We start from the raw sequence: 21,414 nt of genomic DNA on the forward strand, positions 1-21,414 counted from the left end.
CCATTCATATTAAGCCTTTTAATGATTTAAAATAGCATCTGATTGACCAGAGTGTTTGAGAAAATCAAGATCTGACAGGTCCAGAGCATCACTGTACAGTTACCAAACAGAATATGGGATGTGTCCCATGACAGAGCACTTTCATGGGAAAATGTCACTGTGGACACCCCTTTGCAGAAGCCTGTCAGCTCTTCTGCCATTCTTCTCTCTTATGTTTACTGCTATTAACAGTAATTGTGCATGTACCCACCCACACAGGCAATCATGTTATGCCACTTCACTCATATGCATCAAATTCACTCTACAGCTGACCCAAAAATATGAAATATTTTGTACTCCCCAAACTGTGCTGGCCATGACAAAAGGTGATGAGCAAACCAACCAGGCTCTGATATGAATAATTTAACATCCATGCCATGCAAGAGAGAACAAGGGCTAGGCCCTATCCATAAATTATTTTGCACATTGTTGCATCTCGATTTAATTTGCCTGGGCTTGTGCATGTGCCTCAGTGTCTCCTCCCCTAGCCAAACTGTAATCTTGAATCAGCTTGCTGCAGAGTGAGGAGAATGGTCATCACTTCAGAGGGAGGTTCTTGGCAAAACCCTCCTGCCTGGTGACAACTGCCCAGGGTCAGGCCATCTGCATCCTCTTGTTAGGCAGCAGCTGCTCTACTCGCTCTGCAGAAACCCTTCTTCCTTCTGGACAGCAGTATAACTGATTTAATTACTGATGATGATGGACAGAGGAGGAGGAGTTCTTCAGGGGGAGTCACAGGCACCACATGTCACAAATCCTAAAATAAAGTCCCTATTCTAAGGTACCAGAACAATTCCTGTCCTTTTACAGGACACTGTAATTACTGTATAACCAAGATGACAAACACTGCTAAACCCAGCCAGTTATTCAAACAGCAGGCTCACACTACAGTGACACCTTTGAGCCTCACCTTATTTTTAAAGGTTTTTTTTTTTGTTTACCTGTGCGAGTGTGAGGTACAGTGTAGTGTTATTTATCTGGAGATGTAGGTGTATGTTCTGGACGGGGAACGAGTGGACTCTGCCTGGGCAGCTGGGTCATTCAGAAAATCCCAGATGAGGATGGTGTCATCATGTGAGCTGCTGACAATCTGGAACTCATCAAACTGAAGTCGAAAGACTCTTCCAGAATGCTCCTGAAATGCCAGTGGGAGACAGAGCATTTTACTTTGCAAACTAGCTGATACCTGGGATGGAGTAGGGAAGATGAACTTGGGCTTGATTTTGGTATCATATTAATTTGTCAGTAAACCCCAGATGACACACTGTGCATCACCATCCCAGAGCATAAATTAAATGCTCTCTCAAGGAAAAGTCTGAGTACAAGGAAAATATCTGAGTACTTGACTTGCAGGAAGCTTACATTACAGTTGTCTCACTACTCCTTAAATCCCAGTATTAGACACACACCGTGCAGAATAAACTCCCTCCCCACATAATTCCATCTGGTGAGTCTGACAGGTGCACTGTCTTCCTTATTCCATGGCAAAACTCCCTCCTGAAATTACAGCATTCCCAGGTACAGTAGGTTACAGGGTAAGAGATGAGAACTTCGCATTCAAGACCTGGCATCATTGCCACTGCTGAAGAGGGAACAGCTTAACACTGGAGGACACTGAGGAGCTTCTTGTAAAGTCCAGTGACACAGCAGTAATTCCTCCTAAGCAGTTCTAAAAATATGATCTAGAAAGGGCATTCTTATAGGCAGTTTGCATTCTGCTCTTAGGCTGAGTGGAAATGGCATGACAATTTGGCAAGAGTTCAGACCATAATTAACAGGAGGCAATGGCAAGATCCTGGATTTCACAGAGCAAATCCGCTCTGCTTTCACTTGTGCGTTGCCTATTTTCTCTTGGTGCTCACGACACTACAAGAGCAGTGGCTTCCTCCTTGGTCACCAGGGAACAGAAACTGTGCAGTGATGGTGAGCCCTGTCTCTTCCATGAACACACATTTCTCTTTAGTGCTCACACATTGTAAGGGGATTCTGAGGGTCAGGAAAAAAACATGTCTTAAAATACTTTAATACTGAATCTACTTTAATACTGAACATTTAGGCAAAAGAGAATTGCTAGTTACTAAATGGGAAATCTTTGTCTTATAGCACAAGACTACAAAAATACAGCTCAGTTTACAAAGAACAACAGATGTTTTAAAGTGAATTTCTGAATCTTTAAATCAAAATTACCTAAGAATAAATGCAAATGTAAGCCAGATTCTAAGATCAATTTTTTAGACTTTCTAATCAATGGAACCTTTTTCATTTTCTAACTTGAGTTTGTTTTATAAACACCTTATGAGTTGCTGTCTCCCCACTTATTTTTAAGGGAAGGGTTTTTTCCAGATTTTATGTTATAGCAGTAAAGAAGTTCTTTCAAAAAGTATCATTACAACAGTCAGATCTACTAATGGATTATTCACTGAGATGGTGGGAGGGGAGAGACCAAGAAAAAGAGAGAGAGAGAGAGGGAGACGTACTTTCAAAAGTTCTTTTCAAAACTCTCTTTTTGATCCCAGTCACTGTGGTCTAAGTAAGGTTGCCCTACCTGGACTGTTCATGTCATAAGGAAAGCTGAACCGTGAGCTTATTCTGTTCACGGAAAGCTTCTGTCAAATTCATGTGGCCACTGTTCCAGCTAACGGAAGACAAAACTGGAAGGGACCTGGCATGCAGTGAACATTTGTTATCTGTGCACTTTCCTCCTACTGTTTGAAAATTGAACACAAGCAGCAGGAGACTCATGATGTTCATTGTGCAGCCAGGTTTAATTTTGGAGGATGAGAGAAGAGGAAAAAACACCAAAGCATGGGTAAGCGGGTATAAGGACACCCTGTTGTCATTAAAGTCCTAAAAGCACCACAACAGCTTCCTCTGCTCCCCACCCTGCTTTTGGCCCCCTCCATTGCTATCAAACAGGGATTTATGAGTATCCATGTGTTAAGATTCCTACAGTGTTGCCATCCCACCGCTTCTGATTTATAATATAATTAGCTGGGGCACTTTGGCTGTCCACTGCTGGAAAAATGCAGAGGAAATAACACCAGTTAAATTAAGTCTACAGGTTACTAGGCACACATTTGTCTCAGGCTGGAGCAGAAATACCAAGTCTTAAGTCTTAGAATCTCAGAATATGAGCTCATGGGGACAGAGTTGTTCCATAGCTTGGAACTGGGTGACCAATGACAAAGGGCTTTTCTGGATTTTAGCCATGAAACTATTTGCTCTTCTATTTGGCTAACAAGAAGGTTTTGCAACATAGCACCTGCGGGCAGTCAAAGCCCTCATGGACTCTGATCTTGTAGCTGATAGTCCAAATACATGATTGGAAAAGGGTAGCACGACTTAATGATCTTACTGCCTGTCAACTGAGTCCCAGTAACCTCACAGCCTGCACCAAATGTGACGTAAAGCATTTCAGTGAAATCTACTACAGGAGCAGTTCAGGTGGTTGATGGGTGTGCAGAAGGTCAGCCAGCACAGCTCAGCTGGTGAGAAGTAACCACACTTTTAGAAAATCAGACAGCCTTGGTACGATCCTGTTTTAGAGCACAGTCTACAGTCATGAGCCACAGCAGGAAAAGTTCTAACATACACCTATTGAAAGACTGCCCAAACACTTTCAACCTAAGAAATAAAAACATAGAGTACTTATTTTTCAATGAGATTTTGGTACTGGTTGAAATCTTGCTTTATCCCCAGCAACAGTGCCCTTTTTTTGGGTCGAATGTGGTGGACGAACACTTATTAGAACCACCCCAAGGCCTTGGCTGTCCTGGCATTTTTCTCACAACTTTCCCACATTATTCTAAGACCAAGCAAAGCCATTTTTAAACATGACTGTGAATGTTGTTAACACTCACATAATGACATTTTAACCACACCATCACTGACCTGCACTAGAAACCAGTGGACAGCATGAAAAGAGTAGTTGCTGTTTAACCATAAGGCAATTTCACTGTCTGTTTCTGTCCTGCTTTTTCTTTAAGAATCCAAAAGGCAGTAAAAAGCAATCCCAAGTATGTTTTTTTTTCCCTGTTCCTCAAATTTGGAATGTAATATTTTTAAGAAATTTCATGTCAACAATTCAGAGAACTTACTACTACATCATCAGGTACACACAGATTAATGTAAACCCACTAGCATATGGATTCCAAGGATGAGTTAAGAAATTGATTCAGTTATTAACTTCAAATCACAGAATAAAACTGTTGAAAAGTCCAGAGTGGAGTGAAAAGGTCAGCGATTCTAACTTTTAATGCTTGCAATTAATAACTTGCAAAATTAGAAGAAGTTGGACACCGAAAAAAGCCAGACCCCTAGAAATTATTTCAAGATCCTGCAGACTGGGGCTAAACTGACTTGAGTTTTCACAGCTCAAGGTAGCTCTGAACAAGCACACTTTCCTCAGCACCTCTATCTAAAGCTCTTACCACAAGAGTTCGCAAGCAGAGGGTCCCTGCTGGAGCACGGGGATCCAAAGCAGCCACAAGATCCCATACTTTAATCTTCCTAGTGGTGAAAAATAGACAAACACCATGGTTGTGTTAAAGAGAAAAGAGCAAGTACTCACAGAAAAAGAGTAACTGTTAATACAACTTAGCTAATACACCAGTTTAAGGAAAATCACAGCAATCCTTCTGCTCTTGAGACCTGCTTCTTGCATTTCCCCTTTGTAAAGCTTATAGAACTTGATGGGAGGTAAAAATATGCTGTCAATAAAGTAAAACACATAAAAAGCAGGTGGTAATAACTAACAGAAACACACGGGAGTGCAGACAACTTGTCTGTAATGGCAAATGGTCCTGCAGACAACCACAGATGGGAAAGATTGTTCTTAAAAGTGGTTGAGCTGGACGAAGTTTCAGGTTAAGTCAGTCAGATATTCTTACCAAGCACAAGAACTGGACCACACACATCAAATCACATGGACTTATTTCAAAAGAGGAATGAAAGCTATGCTCTATAGCATGGTTTTCATTTACTGGCTATGAAAAGGTCCTCTTAGAATGACAGACAGAGAGTCTGATATTTGTATGGAAGATGCACAAAGTGGGATGGGAGACACTGAGACATGCAGAAGATGCAAAGCATTGACTGCACTGATATCCTCACCCATCATATGCCCCACTGACTATCCTCTTGTTATCAAAGCGTATGCATCTCACCAACTCTTCATGGCCTTCCAGTACTCGTAAACATGCCCCACACTCTATATCCCACAGCCTGGAAGAGAGTACAAAGAAACATTAAAAATTTTTTAATACCTTAGCAATGCAGTGAAACATTTGGTCTTTGCATGTAGTTAATGGAAACTTGAAAATAAAGATTATGATGGAACAACAAAGACAAACAAACCACACTCATCACTCCTTTTCCCACAGTTAAATGGATACATGATTTTCCACGTGACCCTAGGATGTTACAGTAACACACAGGAGATGAGTCACAAACCAGTTGTGTCGAGTATGTACAGCTCTAGCATCACAGGACATCTCCCAGTTATCTTCACAGTGAGCCTCACTTTATTTTACTGAGGTTCATAGTCTGTAAAAGTGCTGTGCCTTGGTTTTAAGATATTAAGAGAGGGAGATTTACTAATCCTCTTGGCAGCTTGTTTCAATTGATATGATTACCTTCATGGGGGATGTGCCCCCTTCTGTTCCCCCACATGCCCATTTCTGATTTGGAGACTTCCATCAGACAAATTAAGTTATCAATGTGGTGATGAGAGGTACAAGAATTAACAAGACCTTTTCCTTTGTCATTTCTCCTCCTGAAGGTATGTTTAATCTGTAATCCAGGCATATGCATAAGCTAAAATGGATGCTCGGTGTTTATTATTTTAAATGCATTATCTTCTTGCTCTCAAACAATTCCTCTGGCTCTATGTGAAAAGTACTGTTTCTATTAATACAGTACTTTTAAAAAGTTCTGGCACCCAAGCCAGTATACAGTAAGAGGCCCAGCAACACATTATTCTCTCAACTGTAACTATCCCAGAGTTTTAGCTCTTGTGATGGATTTTCAGCATGGAGAATAAATCAAAATACATAATTTTTACACTTGCACACTACCATGAAAACTAGTTAAAGGCTTCAAACAGTTATGAAGTAGGTCTATTTGTTTTCCATACTTTTGCCAGCTCTTTGACATGATTCCCAATTACCATGGATAAAAAAAGATTATTTGCCTACAAGAACTGAAATTCATTGACATGTATTGTCTAGAGGTGTTCCATCTCTGGCTGAGACATGCTCTGCTCACACAGCAATCCTGTAATAGCAATATTTGCTCTGACTCCCTGACACACAGACAAAGAAAGCAGTCACAAATTATCTCAAATGCTCATTCAGTCTCTGACTGGCATGAACTTCACTGCAGTGAGAAATATGGCGGTTTGTGGAATTTCTCTGGGTGACACATCTTGAAGGAGCTGCTGAGAGGTCAGGGCACTTTTTCTTGAGAGACAAAGAAAGAGATAAACCATCCCCATGTATTTTATTCCTGAGGTTCCCCAGGCAATAATCCAGATCTGGTTGATGTGTGCCCAAGGCTGGTGGATAGACTGCAGCTGTCTTGCCACAACAAGCTGCTCTCACTTTGGACAACAGAGGAATGAACAGAACGTTTTAGTCACTGTAGAACTGAGAAAGGATAGGTCTATGCACATGTTTGAAGCCAACAAGGAGCTCAAAGTGATTCTTCAATCTGTGAAGTTGATCTTTCAGGAATCTGTGAAGGGCCCAACAGTTTTCACTTGAGTACAGCACACCAGTCAAGGTCAGAGCAAGCAACTCCATGACAAAGGTCAGCCAAAGGCACTCTTGCTGCTAGAGAGCATTACATCTCTCAAGGACTGTAAACAGGATGGACAATGCCAGACATTAACTGGTGCAGAAAGGTTTGAAGAGCAATATTGTGCCAGGAACTTTTGTGCCATGTGTTTCCATTCCTTGCCACTGATCATGAAATTGCCATCAGCTCTGGGAGGCTGCATCACACTAACTCAGGCCTGTATTTTCAGGTCCCAGTCTGAGGTTTCACCTGGATGGGATTACAAGAGGTGATTATGTCCCTTGTCACATCGCAAATGGGCTTTCATGTACAAAGGGGATAACTGCTATTAAGAGTAGGGTCTCTTAGCAGAGTTGGTGCCAAGGGTCCTTCTCAATTTTAATAAGTTTCTTCAACTTCTACTTCTTTACATATTCCAAGAAACAAACAGTAAAAGAACGAAACTTAAGGCTTGAGAACTAACTTAAAAAAAACTCACTACAAGTGTGTATGCAGTCAAAACCACTACCACTGCTCTTTCCTATAACTTTGGGGGAACTTCTGGAAATAGAGGGAGGTCTGCAATTATCTCAGCCTTTAATTCACTTGAAAGCAGAGCAGGGACATGTACAGAAGGCAGGTGAGTCTGAATCCCCACCTCTTAGAGAGAATGCTGTTGTCTAAACAGATTGGTATCAGATCCTTATGTGTGCACACCCTAGAAATAGACACATGAAGACCAACTACTCATTAAAAACTTAAACCAAGATGATATTGTCTAATTTTATTTTCTTGCCCTAAATTCTCTGGTTCCTTTTTAATTCTACATATTTTTTTTTCCTTTTGTCTGCAGCTATTAAGAACTTTGGACCTAGAAGCTAAGATACTGAAGTGATTGGATTAAACTTGATGGACCAGTTTCTGCTAGATGGAAATTAGCACAATGATAGCGATGTCTATGTAGTAGGTGAAATTTCTGGCCTAAATCAAAACCTAAATAATTTTTCTATGTCTCAGCTACTTCGCATGTCCTCAATGTTTGCAGCTGCAAAACTAGAAATCACAAATTTATCTTCTAGAAAAAACTTTCTCTGCAACTGAGGAATAATGGGCTCTTTAATCAGCCTGTACTGAAGTCCAGCATACAACATCTGACAGCGGATTAAAATCAAACCTACAAAGCACCAAGCCATCAACAAAGATGACTTAGCAACCTTTTTTTTAATCATCCTCCTACTGACTTGTACCCTCTGCTAATCGCTGGGAGAAAACTGTCTTTCAGCATCGGGTAAGTCTTTTGCCTTGCTCACACTGCTGCTAAACTTGACTTCCATTAAGATTCACTGTTGACATTCCTGAAATTCTAGCACAATTTATCTATTAAGTAGGGATTTTGTCCAATGTAAGCATAAAAGTAACTGTATTCCTGTTTAGCATTATCACTATCTTCACATTTACTTTTATTAGCATTGCATATTTTAGATCCTTCCCTAGCTGCTGTAGTATTTAACTATTTCTTGCTCTACTTCTGTGGCCAAGTTTCATGGTACAACTGCAGAGGATTATTTTTTCTATTTGAAGTGCAGTTCTCAGCAGTGGTGCAGTTCTTACACAATGCCTGTAATACCTCTTCCCTTGATTAAGAGATGGAAGTTTCAGCTCTCTTGATCATGTTCCAGACAGCCCTGTACTAAAATTTGGAACAGTGACCTGGTGATGTCAACCAAAGGACCACTGTTTTTCTACAGAATGCAGAGCAGGGAGAGGCAGCATGTTGCAAACCAAGTCCACAGGCAAACAACAGCATGGGTCATTCTCACTGAGGAAGAATCATTACTGACATGTGAAGTGAAGGGTTTCTGCTTACACTGTCCAGCTTTCAAGTTTCACCAAAAGGCAGACAATTACTTAAAAAAAATGACAAAGGGAAAGGGAGGTTGCTGTTGCTCCCATTTCCATGACAGAGCCGGTTTTTATATCATGTAACTAGTATTCAAGCTTGTTCCATACATCCTGAAATTAGTGGGACATCCCTCTGCCAGCAGCTGCAGGATGTAGGGAGAAATTCTGGTTAGTGATACCAGAAAGAGTTAAATCTCAGACTGCAACCAGGGCAGCTGGAGAAGTGCAAAAGGCAGCAAACTGAACTTCATGCTCTAAACCAGCTGTTCCAAACTTAACCAGGTGCCAAGTACCACAAGAAGAGTTTGGCGAGAGCCCAGGAGGATTTCTGCAGAGGATTAAATGCCTCTTACTGCAAATCTGACCCCTTTAACTAGACACATAGTCCAATTAAAATATCACAAGAGGACATCGTAGAAAGTGGTACTTGCCAGCTCTTTCAAACACCAGAACTGTCAGAGCAAATGCAACTTGTTGATTAGTATGGGACTCTTGAGATGTAGAGGTGAAAGACAACACAGTAAAACAGGCTTCTAATATCTCTTTCTTGTAGTTCCCAATGTTCTATACTAAAGAAAGCATATTTCAAAGTTGACAAGGGTACAGAGCACTTCAGCTGCCTAAGCTCAGCATGTCCCAGGGCACCAGAGACAGTGTGCTTGCATAGAACCCTGCGATGGGGAAGGTGTCTCTCACCTGATGGTATTATCTGAAGAGCCGCTCACTACTAGCCTGTCTCTGTACTGCAGACATGCAATGCCTCGTTTGTGGCCATTTAAGGTGCGCACAAATTCGCAGGTACTAGTGTTCCATACCTGTGACAGGAAGCGGGGAGGGAACCACACAGAGACAAAATTATTACGAAGAGACTAACAAAAGATGGTGTCTGTATGATAAATAGATGCATCCAGAATGCTCTTAATGAAGATGCTACCATTAAGACTGGGAAAATCACCCCTTTGATGACCTGTGATTATAGTCTGCAATCCATAGCAGGTTGGGTCACTGTACACAGAAGATTTTTGCCACACAGTATCAAATTAGCTTCCAGTTTTAGTATTCTTGGACTATGATTTTATTTACACATGATACAGATTCTCCTGAGGTTTAATGCTGCGGGCTGGGATTGTAGCAGCAACAGTTAACTGTCTCCTATCCACTCACCTTCACTTTTGTCCCCATGCTGCCCTCTAATAACTGTTTAAATGACTGAACAGGTTATGGAAGCGGTCAAGTCAAAAAAGAACACAGAAAAAAACGTTCTTTTTTAACTGCATCTGTACCTGGAACTGATTTGCTATAGGTTCTGTAAATGAGCTGTGCCAGCTCAACTGCGGAGGGACAAGTGCAAATGAGGAGGAGGAAGAACAGTGCTTCTAAAGGAAGATCCTGCCAAGGGCCACCTTCCCCATCTGGTCACTATTCTTTGTTAATAAATACCCCAGAGCAGCAAATAAAAAGCCTCTGAAACACCTCACCTTTATAGTTCTGTCACCTGATGCCGATACAATGTACTTGTCATCAAAGTCCACCACGTTGACGGCAGCTCGGTGCCCTACGAGCACCCTCCTCAGGGTGATGTCTGTTGGGGAGGCCATGTCCCAGACGGCGATGGAGCGGTCCTTGGAGCACGTCACCATCATGCCGTTGTTGAAGCGGAGGTGCAGCACGGCCTCGCAGTGGTGGATCAGCGTATTCAGCATCTCGCCTGCGTTCACATCCCACACTCTGCAGGTTCACATTTCAAACCAGACACAAGAGAGTTAACAACCTGCACTGTGACTTTTCTGCAGAGCCAGAGAGGGCCAGGGAGAGGTAATTGACTCTCTAGCGATATTAGAGAAGCAAACACCACAAGTTATATCTACATCTATTAAATAGTTCATTAAAAAATGTATTAGATAAACCTGTTGATTATGTGTACATTGAGACAGTCCAGCAGCCAAAAACCCTGCAATGCAGTTAACACCATAAAAATAATGTACACAGGAAAAAAACATTCTTTAATTAAGGGAATTTAATGCTGAGGAAAGGTAGAAGACTGATGGCCTTAAAGACTGGTGTTTCCTGGTTGTGCCAGCCTGTTATACACTTCATTTCTAGCCAATGTGGAGAAGTAAATTCCCTGACAGGCTTAATTTTTGACCTCTCTCACAGGACTATCAGCTCAAGTGGTAATTTATACAGAAGCAGAAGACAAGACAATTCTTTTCAAACAAATACAAGTAATTGCCACAAGTTGCACCATGATTTGCATTTACCCTGCGGTGCATCTGGTACACAGCTACATTCCAGAAATGCACTGAATACTCAAATGAAGACGTAGCATTTATGTCAGTTTAATGTTATTGGAACCAACTGTTTCAACTGAAAGATAATTTAAGATGCAAGTTAGACAAAAACTTCATACAGAACTTTTACTACCTGAAATGAAAATTTTAAGCCTTAAAAATATTTATTTTGGGCTATTCTGTTGGCAAACCTCTTTTGCCCTGCATAAAGAGATTTCTTTTGGCACTATCACACCTGTATCCCAGATACACTATATGAAAGCAGAAAATGGCTGTATCATCAGGCACATCAGACCTCGCAGAAGTTAAAACTTCCTGCTGCCAATAAGGCAAGCAATAAGAAAAGGCAAGATGTGAGAAGCACTTCTAATGTGTTATTTTCTAACTTATGGAAACTAAACTGCATCAACTTATAAGCTCTAAATGAGAAGGAAAACCACATTCCAATTAGAAAATGCAAAGGAAAAAAAACCTAAAGACCTGAGCCATTAACATATGAACAGTTTGCAGACAGGGTTGCCAAACTGAACAGGAACTGGAGACCCACTGACTTCTTTGGACAAGAGCATCCCTGAGATCTCAGAAGCATTAAGAGCCCATCTGTACTGTCTATTGGATGAAACCTCTCTTCCTGAGGAGACCCAAGGATAAAAGTGATGCATCCTATGTGCCTCTGGGGTCTGCACAAACATTTATAGATACAGTGGGAGACAAAGTATTCCTGGGCAAGTAGCCAGTCTGCAATTTGGCCTGCCTGGCCTGATATGGAAAATGACAGTGCTTGTTACAGAAATCGGCCTCTCTTCTGCGATCTGTTTAGCCCAGTGCAGTTCCCACATCACCTCCAGGCAGGCAGTGTTGCTGAAATTCTGGATTCCTGTGAATGACAGGACCTCAAAACCTAGCAGAACTGCATGTATCACTTGTTAGGAATTCAATTTAATTAGCTTAACAATACTACTATTAGCTTAACAACAGTAGTTTATACAAGCAGATGAGCTTGCAGCCATCTGAATGCATGGTAATAGCTCCAGAAAAGGCCACCAATGCAGTTTTTTGCTGTCTAACTTCACTACATGAGCAGTGCTTGTACTCTGACAAGGAAGGAGTATATAACAACATGGAGAAGTCAGACCTGCCCGTTCACATCCAAGTTCATACTGCAATTCATTAACTCATCGTGCCTCTATTTACACTACAGGTCTTACACTCTTTGGTATCCTCCAATATGACTAGTGGACTTCACAAATGCACAACATGCACCACAAGCACTACTTTGAGGCGTCCAGCCCTTTTCTGGAGACTTGAAGGAAAGCAGGGTTAGAAAGATTTAATGAAAAGAAACATCATGCTAAAATTTAATTTAAAGTCATAGGATATCTAGTCATACATATTTTTTTAAATGACAATGGACAACTAAACCTTCAAACTTGCTTTGAAAACCTCAACTCTTTAAAAGTTATTCTCAAAGAGAATTTATAACATTCTCAGGGAGTGTCAAAACATGCAAAAGCTTGGTGAAATGCCAGATGGCCTTCCTAAGTCATCTTGACCTTGACTGGCCTTGGCTTAGATTCTCATTTCTCCATGACAGCGATTTGCATGGACATCTGATAAGGACAGCACAATGCTGAACAACTTCATGGAACTGCTTGAACAGCACACATTTAAGAAGAGATCATTTCAGCAGCTTGCAAAGCTGAAATCTTAAGAGGCAAACAGAAAGGTGCAAATCACGGGCACACACCTGACTGTTGAGTCTGAAGATCCAGTAATGATCACCCGCTCATCATACTGGAGGCACAGGACAGAACCAGTGTGGCCGGTGAGAATTCGCTTGCATTCCAATGTATTCTTATCCCAGATCTAAGACAGCAAACATTCAAAACTGGACAGTTCAGTAAGGTTTTCATCTTTCAGCACTTACTGGTTTGACTAAACTGTTTTTTACTACAGCACATCTTCCATAGTGCACTTAGAACTTCTTTAGTGGCATCTGCAGAGTCTTCTACAGGCTCTTTGGTGCAATACATTGACATCTTTGATATTACTGCTTTACTACGAATATTGGTTTTACCCGTCTCACTAGCATACAGGGCCCAGTAATTACATAGCCTGTAATTACTGCTGGACAGAAACTCTGCTGGTGAAGCCTGTCTGTCTGAAAACAGTCTCTCTAGCCAGATAAAAGAATAGCTGCTGTGCAGGTGGGAGATGGGGGAAGGGGAAGGATAAGGCTAGGTTACTAACAAGAGACTGGGTAGGTGTCACTGAAATTAGGACACTATTATTTATGGCATAGGCACTCCAAGCCATTAGTATGCCATGATGGAGCATTCTCACCTTAATAGTATTGTCTCGTAGGCCGCTTACTATCTTCTGATCATCATACTGTAAACAATAAACCCCTTTGCTTGTCTCACTTCGGCAGTGGATCCTCTGTAAACTGTGCCTTCCACACCGCCAGTTTGACTCTATTGTCTTGAGGAGAGACAGGAAACAAATGAGATGTAGGGGGAAAAAAAGCACAGAACTATCTCCTCTTTTTTTCTGTTTGTTTAAGAAGGCAGCAGACACTCTAAGCTTTTTCCCACAATCAGGCCCATACAATGACATAACTGCTTTCTAGAATACATGTAATAAAACCAATTAAACAGACAAATGTTTGGAAAACATATCGTGGCTAAACTGATCTGTGCTGTTGGGAACAGTGAGGAAGAAGTAACCTAAAAGCCTTTTTCTATCTCCAACCTTTAGCCCCTTGTGACTCAACAGCTACATAACTGAAGAGAAAGTCCCAGTTGAGCTCTAAATGCATTTACAAACTTGTCACAACAGTGCCCAAGCACTGCTTCTGCCGCTAGGAAACAAGCAGAACATGCCATTTTGCTCACACTAAATGCAAGGCAAACATGCTCAGCTGCTTCCTGTTTCCCTGAGTCTTAGGACTGCAGACTTAAAAATGGCACTTTCTCCCTGCTGCAGCTCTTGATATCTTCCTGTAACAGCCTATTAGGTCTCATTGCAGCATGAAGGGCAAAGTACCATGGAAAACAGAAACCCAAGATGTTACAGTGCTGCTGTGATATCGCACTTTGCTGATGTGCAAAGTGTGGAGACTCCACCTGCAAATAGCTCACTGAACAATGCAACTCATCCTCTGTCTAAAGGAGCAGCAGGATCTTTTATAACTATCCCAGATCTATGAACTCCAGACAAACACAGACATGTCAGATTTAATGAAATATTACACTGCAATGGAATATCCCCAGAATTTCAGCATCATGAATAAATCAGGTACGTTTAAAAAAAAACAAAACTAAAAAACCAACAGTGAAACACCACCATATCTGGCAGCTGTTTCTTACCTCTATGTCCTGTATAATTTTGGGGTAAAGTGCTCTGTAGAAGGAGTTGGGTGGCGCAGTTCCATCAGGAGGTTTATTTTTAAATAGATATTGCCCCCTGGAAGACAAAGAACATTTCCATTGAACACAAATCATCTTTCAGCATTTTGGAGAAAGGTTTGTTTGCCCTGCCTGACACATGTCAGTGTTGCATTTTAATACTGAAATACCCAAGAAAAATCTGTGTCTTGTAACTCGGGGAAGAGAAATAAATTCTCTATTATGGACATGGGCCCATTCAGCTCAGTAAGGGTTGACAGTGGTTCATGCTTGCAATACTCACACACATTATCAGAGGTCAGCTTTAAAATAAAGCATGCAAAGCAAATGAAAGAAGCCAAGGAACCCTCAAATCCTCTACACATTCAAGGCTAGCTTTTATCTGCATTAGCAGGAACAGTATCAGTTTGGGTACATGGACATTTTACTGCTACTTCTCTCTGCTGGTAAGCAACACCTCATCTGTGGTGCCTCCCTCATCTCAACACTGATTTGGAATACTCATATCCCAAGCTAGAGTTTTGTTACCAAAAAAATCTGTAAACGACAATCACTGCCTGCTGTGTAAAAAACTTTAATTTCTCATCCTGAAGTTAAGAAGCCACCAAACACGGTGTGGAAGCTAGTAAACCCCACCATGGGCGTACTAACTGCTGCTCTGCCTGGCAACATGCCTCACAAAATGGAGAGAGGCACAAATGCCTCCGAGTGTAATCCTGGCATCAGAGGCACAGAGTTTACACTGGGCCAGCTCTCCACTTCTCCCTCCCTTGCTCCATTACAGCATAATTAATTGTTCAATAGTTCCTTGTGCATTTCCTTCCCATCCTTTCTACATAGTACACCTCAAAACTAATTTCAGAGACTGTACATTAACTGCCCTGATATACTTGAACTGGAGAGATCACAACAATGCACCAAAATCTTTGGGTTGTAAGGCAATACCAAACTACAGGACTGGATAAGCAAAATGACAAATCTCAGGAAAAGAACTTTTGATACTTCTTTAAGTCAAGAATTCTAAGTACAACTCAAGAGAAAGGTGCTTTCATGCTTGGACAGAGGAATTACCTCTTTCTTTAAATATAATGACCAGCAGACATGCATACGGGAACAAACACATGAAGATGGCACACAAGGATGCAGACGAGCCACTAACTAGGCAGATGCCTATTTACTGTGATCCCTGTATGCCTGGAAGTGCATTCATGAAAATCAGCATTACTGGTCAAGGAAGACGAAAACCTCTTTCGTGATGCACAGAATACCTCAGAGACATCCTGGAAGACTTGGGGCAGGTCTAGAAAAACCTGTGTAGAAGCCTGTGTGCCTATAAACCTTTTTATTCTTTCTAACTTTACTAGCTAATGTAACACAAAGTCTGGTTGCTACCTGTAAGTGGTGCCCTGCTGCATGCATAGTCAGTTGTTTACTGTTCAGCTGAAGGATTGCTTGGAATTTCCACGGCATCCCAGTAACTGTTGCGCTGTAGCTCTGGGATAAAAGGAACTATTGTTTGCAGGTTTTGATGACCAGCCAATTCAATCAGATGTACACAAGCATGCCCAGATTTTGGGCTTCTGTTTTATATTTCTCTAAATCTGTGTAACCCTTACAATCTGCCAGTGAAGGCTGCCATGCTGCAGAATGGGGTGGGGGGGGAGCAGTTTCTGTTGTAAATCATGAACTGCAAATGCTGAAATCAGGCAGTTCATGTGCAAATTGAAGAGCTGCAACCAAGTAACACCAGTTGTTCATCATTCTGAACCGTCCAGTTAGTAATCTCCTTGTGCCATGCACAGAGCTAGCACTGATTACAAGTTCTATATGGCAGAGATGCAATTCCACTGGGTATTTCCTGTCTGCATCTCCTAACCACACAGCTCTATCTGGTCATCACAGAGATAACCAGAGGAAAATCTGAAAGACTTGGGCACAACTTGCTCTTGTGTCAAAGTAACCTCCAGCACGTAGCAAAAACCTGAAGAAGAGCTGCAGTAACATGGTGACTGTCCTTGAGATGAGAAGCAAAATTTTGCACCTGTCATTTAGAAATGTCAGGTGTCTCTATGACTGGTATTTGGTGTTAATGTTATTTCTAAAGTGTGAAGGGAGCAAACCCCAGTGATGCCTCAGCAGAAGACACTCAGCTGATTACACAATACTCCAAGAACGGAGTATGGGAATTGGGAATGGTCTAAACAGAGAAAACCGAAAATAGTAAGAGGACAAGATAACACATCATTATGGTTGGCTAGTGCAGCCAAAACATAGGAAACATGCTCATCTTCCAGCATGGACAAGATTACTGCAAAAAGGAGAATGAGAAACTATCCTGTTTATCTGTGCAGGTTAAATGTAACAAGTCAAGCTGTAGCTAGGAAGACAACCTAGATAACAGTAAAACTTCTCAAACCCTGAAGTTAGAAAGAATAAAAAAGTGAAACCATTGAATTCTTTTCCCAGGCATCTCCTGGGGAATCTCCATCAGGAGAGGATTTTAAGAACAAGTTAAGACACAGATTTGCGATGACTTAAGAAAACATGTCTCTTCCTATGGGAAACAAAAAGGACTAAATGACCTCTCAAGCTCCTCTTAGGACCTGCTGTGACCTCAACAGTAGGGAGAAAAGACTGAAGTCCTGAGGAGAATAAGGCACTAAAAGAAATGCAAAAGTTACCACCGTCATGCTTGTGTTTATTTTATACTCTTTAGAAACACTGCAGTATTGGAAGCAGATCAAAGTAGTATTTATTTTTTTAAGAATGTCTCATAATCCTGATTTACTTGCCTTTACTTCCTGAGACAAACAGTATAACAAAATTAACCATAAACCAGGAGTCTTTGTTTGCAACTCTGTATCTTTTTCTTTTTAATAGCAACCAAAATGCCTGAGCTGTCACTTTTATCTTGTTTATGAAATATTCATACCCAGTTTCCCTTCTGCCAACATCCTAGGGACATCCTTGGAAAAGAAAATTATGTATTAAAGGGTGTACCCCTGAGAGAGAAAGTTCTAATGAAATGTTAGCAGAGCAGCTTCAAACTTGAGTGAGACCTACATTGTAGTAAGGCTATTCCAGATGATTATTAACTAATCTATCTGCATTTCTAAAGTCCCCTATTCTCCATGGTACCTACCCTCAGCTTCCAGTTTGAAAATTAAACAGATATCTAATAGTGAAAATCTGCTGAGGAAAACAAACAGACCTATATCAGGAAAGAACTAATTCATAGCACATGCTCCCCCACTGCCACTCCTGAAAAAGCTCTTCTGCTCTGAACTGCTGACCGGTTTAGGGTTCCCCTGAGGCACACACAGCTTCTTAATTTGAACTGAAAGACAGCTGGGTGTAAAAATCTCAGTCTCTGTATCTCACTTGTCACAGTGGGCTAAGAGCATGATCAGAAGAGGAAGTTGAAGAAAAAATCCCCCACATTGCCACAAAGCCAAATGTGGCACCTAACTCCCCAATGGCTGACTTTTGGTGTGAGCAACTGTCAGGTTTGGAACGAACATGACGTTTCAGTGCTGAATAACCCTCTTCAAATATGGTTTGAAACACACAATCCCTCCAGTCCTGAATGGGGGCAAAAGAGGTAAAGATTCGGTTTCCTTACCATCCTCTCCTCTCTGACAAACCCCTCCAAAGGGAGTCTGTCCTGACCATTCTCTCAATGAGCTTCTTCCACAGCATCCCATCCGACGTCACCCGGTACCACTCCTTGCACACCAGCTCAGCAGCACACAAAGATTTGGCATCCAGGTATGACAGAATGTTCTCAGCAATGTGATCCAATCCCCGAGCTGGGGGAGAACAACAACAACAACAACAACAACAACAGAAAAACATTATTTGCTGGACAGACAACTCCCCCTGCCAGTACAAAAATACACTCTCCTTCCATCTCCTCTTCTGCATGCGGAGCTGGACAAAATGCACAGAAGAGCATTTGAGACTAAGTTCAGGAGTGAGCAGTGTTATCCAACTTCCTTTGGATATAACACAACAAGTCATTAAAAATAATAAAGAATCCAAGAAGTCATTCCAATCTACTTCGATGGGTTTTAGCACTAGGGGGATATTCTATGGATGGCATTTCCAACTCAGCAACGCAGCCCCCAAAATCTCTCTATATTAGGACCATTTCTCATCTCACTGCTACAGCTGTTCTCATGTTGCAACGGCTCAAAAGCTGTTTTTGCTAAAGCAGTAGCTTTTAAATGTAATGAAGAAAAAAATATATATTCCCAATGTGTGCCCTGAAGGGTAGTGGTACCTTTAGACAGTGGGGAGGGAAGGATATGCAGATGCACAGGGACGTCAAGAGGGAAGGAGAGGCTGCATAAGGAGAAAGTGAAGCAGGTTTGCTAGTTTCATTTATTTTAGTGGGTGAAGAAAAAATATGCACCAAAATAATACCATTTGCAAATATTTTCCAGTGTGAATACCACGACTGGCTTTACTTCAGCATGACTGGAATGAAATGTAAAGCAATTGCCTGGTTAGCACCAAGCAGCTCAATGAAATGTCTATGTAGGGAAGGTTATGCTATATTTCTTAACTGGATGGATGTAGTCAGTAAAAATGTGCCCTTACCAACTCAAATTTAATCACAATCAAGACTTCAGAAAAATAAGATGCCTTTTAAATAAGAATTTGTGTAAATAAAGCTTCTCTTGAAGGCTGTTTAGTTCACAAGTGAGACACACCACCAAGAGATTATCTCACTTCACAGGTTGAATTTCATACGCTTTGTGAAAGTTTAGACCACATCACCCCTCAGGCATAATGTTCAGTCCAAGCAAAAATGAAGCATTGCAGATTGGTATTACATGCATCTCCCCTCTGGTTCACATTTGGGACAAAGTTCAATACATGTTTTCTTGCTTTTAAAACAACAGCCTCAAAGACCAGGCCCTGCTTGTGAGAGGGTAAGAAAAAGCAGTAAGTATATTTTTACAGTCACATGTCTGGACTTTTGCAAACCCAAATGGGCGCAACCAGCTGACTTTGATTAGAGTTCATGACACAAAAATGACACAACCTTTCTTTTCCTCAACAAAAAGATCTCAAAAGTATCTCCCACTGCATGAAAATGAGACAATTCAGCATGCTCCTCCTGCTGCTTTCAAATATACTAAACTTAGAATATACTTTGGGTCAGACATTCTGCTCAGCATTTTATGCTTTAATCTTTATGTAGAAAAAGCATGTGAATGATACCAGGCACAACCAGAGAGTGGAGAAAGAGGTCTGACATTTCTTATCTTTAGAGATGCAATATTAGATGTCAACCTGCAAAATAAAAGCATCATCAGCCTTTATTATGTATTTAATCTGAAAAGACATGTATGACAACTATTTAAAAAAAAAAAAAGTGTTTGTAAATTTAAATTGACTCCACAGCAAATAGTGGAAAGAGGAAGATAATGGTTTAGTGAATGTGAACAGGAATTTGCAGGAATTCCATAACTGGCAGGGTAGACATGGACATCCTGTTGCCCTGTTCCTGCAGCTTTATGTGCAAATGGCAGATTTCCCAGTCTGTGCTGCTTCCAGCAGGCTCACAGACATTTACAGACCCACCAGGACACTTACAAATGCCTGCCTCCATAGAATCCTTACAGGTGGCCTAAAGTCAGCAGTGTCACTGGATGAATTAATATTATATATCGGGAACAACTGGTGGTTTTAGGAAGCAGGGCTACACTGCAACACCTGGGCACAGTAATCTTCACCCATGTGCCCTTTCTATTTCATTAGGAGTTGCACTTTAGATCTTGGCTGCAATAAGGGGCTCTAACTACTGCCATGTCCTTAAGTCATCCCTTGCCATTGATACTAGACCCTTTGCAGCAGAAGAATATTAATGGTTTGGCCTCACCTCCTCACATTTATGATAAGTGGATGGGCAGAGCTATTGGCTGCAAACACAATTTTATTATTTTGTTTCTTAGGAACAGCACAACTCACTGAGGCATGTATCTAACAAAGCACTGCTTCCTTAAAAAGGGAAAACTCTGCTCACAGGAGATTTTGCTAAATGGATGTGAAACACGATTAGCCCTTCAACTCTCTGAACCAACAAGAATGTTTCAGCTATTTGACACATGAAATCCCTATCAAAATTATTTTCCTCATAAAAAATGTTAAATAGCTTGAAAATGCTAAGCAGAAGCCTTATTTTTTCAGAAACTGAACAAACTTTGTTAAGTACACAGTTAAGCTGTATTTTTCAAACAACCTTAATTCTGTTCAAAGCACTGGGAAAATAATCTGAGCCAACTTTACTCTATACTAGTAACACACGCCCATGATCTGAAATTACCTTTAATTCTGGTCATTCCTTGGGACTGTGCTAGGAGGACAGAGATAAGATGCCTCATGATTTTGAAGTAGCTTTATTGTTTTATTCACTCAAGGGGGAGAGCAGGAGAGAGAATGAAGTAGTAAAAATGAAACCAGAGTACTGAACGCTTGAGAATTTCAGAAAGATAAAAAATATTTTCAGAGTTTAGGTTTTTTTTTTTCATTATATGACTTAATTTAGAATTTTGTGTTCATCACTTTCTCCTAGGCAGTTTCTTACCTTCCTCCCTCCCATTCCCTTCACTAGAACCTGCTTATACTCAGGACATCCTGCACAGAATGTAGAGTCTGCACCAGTGCAATTCCTTGCCATTAATTTTCTCCCTCAGAGTGATATTCACTAGGACATTTGCACTTTGTAAATATGTAAATTGATGCACATACATTATTTACGCACACATTTCCCCCAACTACTAAAATACTCACATATTAACTGCTTGATTCCTATTTATTCTGCATTCTGATAGAGTAAAATCAGCTGCTTCTTGGGCAACTGGGAATAGACCAGTAACAAATATGGTATGGGTAGGAAATTTGGAATGTCTCTACAAGTATTTATAGCACCTGCCCAAAATTCTCAGAAAAAGCCCTGTAGGAAGAAATTAACCAAGAGCAGTGAGATGTGT

The 21,414-nt window shown here is 41.0% G+C and overlaps 1 protein-coding gene across 11 annotated transcripts in view; it reads right to left on the reverse strand.

The window, feature by feature from the left end:
* Positions 1–21,414, reverse strand: part of BTRC (beta-transducin repeat containing E3 ubiquitin protein ligase) — a 119,127-nt gene that overhangs the window by 5,835 nt on the left and 91,878 nt on the right. For 10 of the 11 annotated variants that reach the window (XM_050976038.1, XM_050976035.1, XM_050976034.1 and 7 more), the window contains 9 exons: positions 18,036–18,222; positions 14,375–14,471; positions 13,350–13,487; positions 12,754–12,872; positions 10,194–10,443; positions 9,412–9,530; positions 5,152–5,262; positions 4,470–4,548; positions 981–1,174 (listed from right to left, as the gene is read on the reverse strand). In XM_050976038.1, coding sequence (XP_050831995.1) covers positions 1,013–1,174; positions 4,470–4,548; positions 5,152–5,262; positions 9,412–9,530; positions 10,194–10,443; positions 12,754–12,872; positions 13,350–13,487; positions 14,375–14,471; positions 18,036–18,222 — 1,262 coding nt within the window. In that variant the 3' untranslated portion in view covers positions 981–1,012. Of the gene's footprint in view, positions 1–3; positions 797–980; positions 1,175–4,469; positions 4,549–5,151; positions 5,263–9,411; positions 9,531–10,193; positions 10,444–12,753; positions 12,873–13,349; positions 13,488–14,374; positions 14,472–18,035; positions 18,223–21,414 lie in introns of those variants that run through there. The other variant, XM_018910674.3, reaches the window with a different exon arrangement.

Source organism: Serinus canaria, chromosome 6 (genome assembly GCF_022539315.1).
Source record: "Serinus canaria isolate serCan28SL12 chromosome 6, serCan2020, whole genome shotgun sequence".
In the NCBI taxonomy this organism is placed as follows: domain Eukaryota; kingdom Metazoa; phylum Chordata; class Aves; order Passeriformes; family Fringillidae; genus Serinus; species Serinus canaria.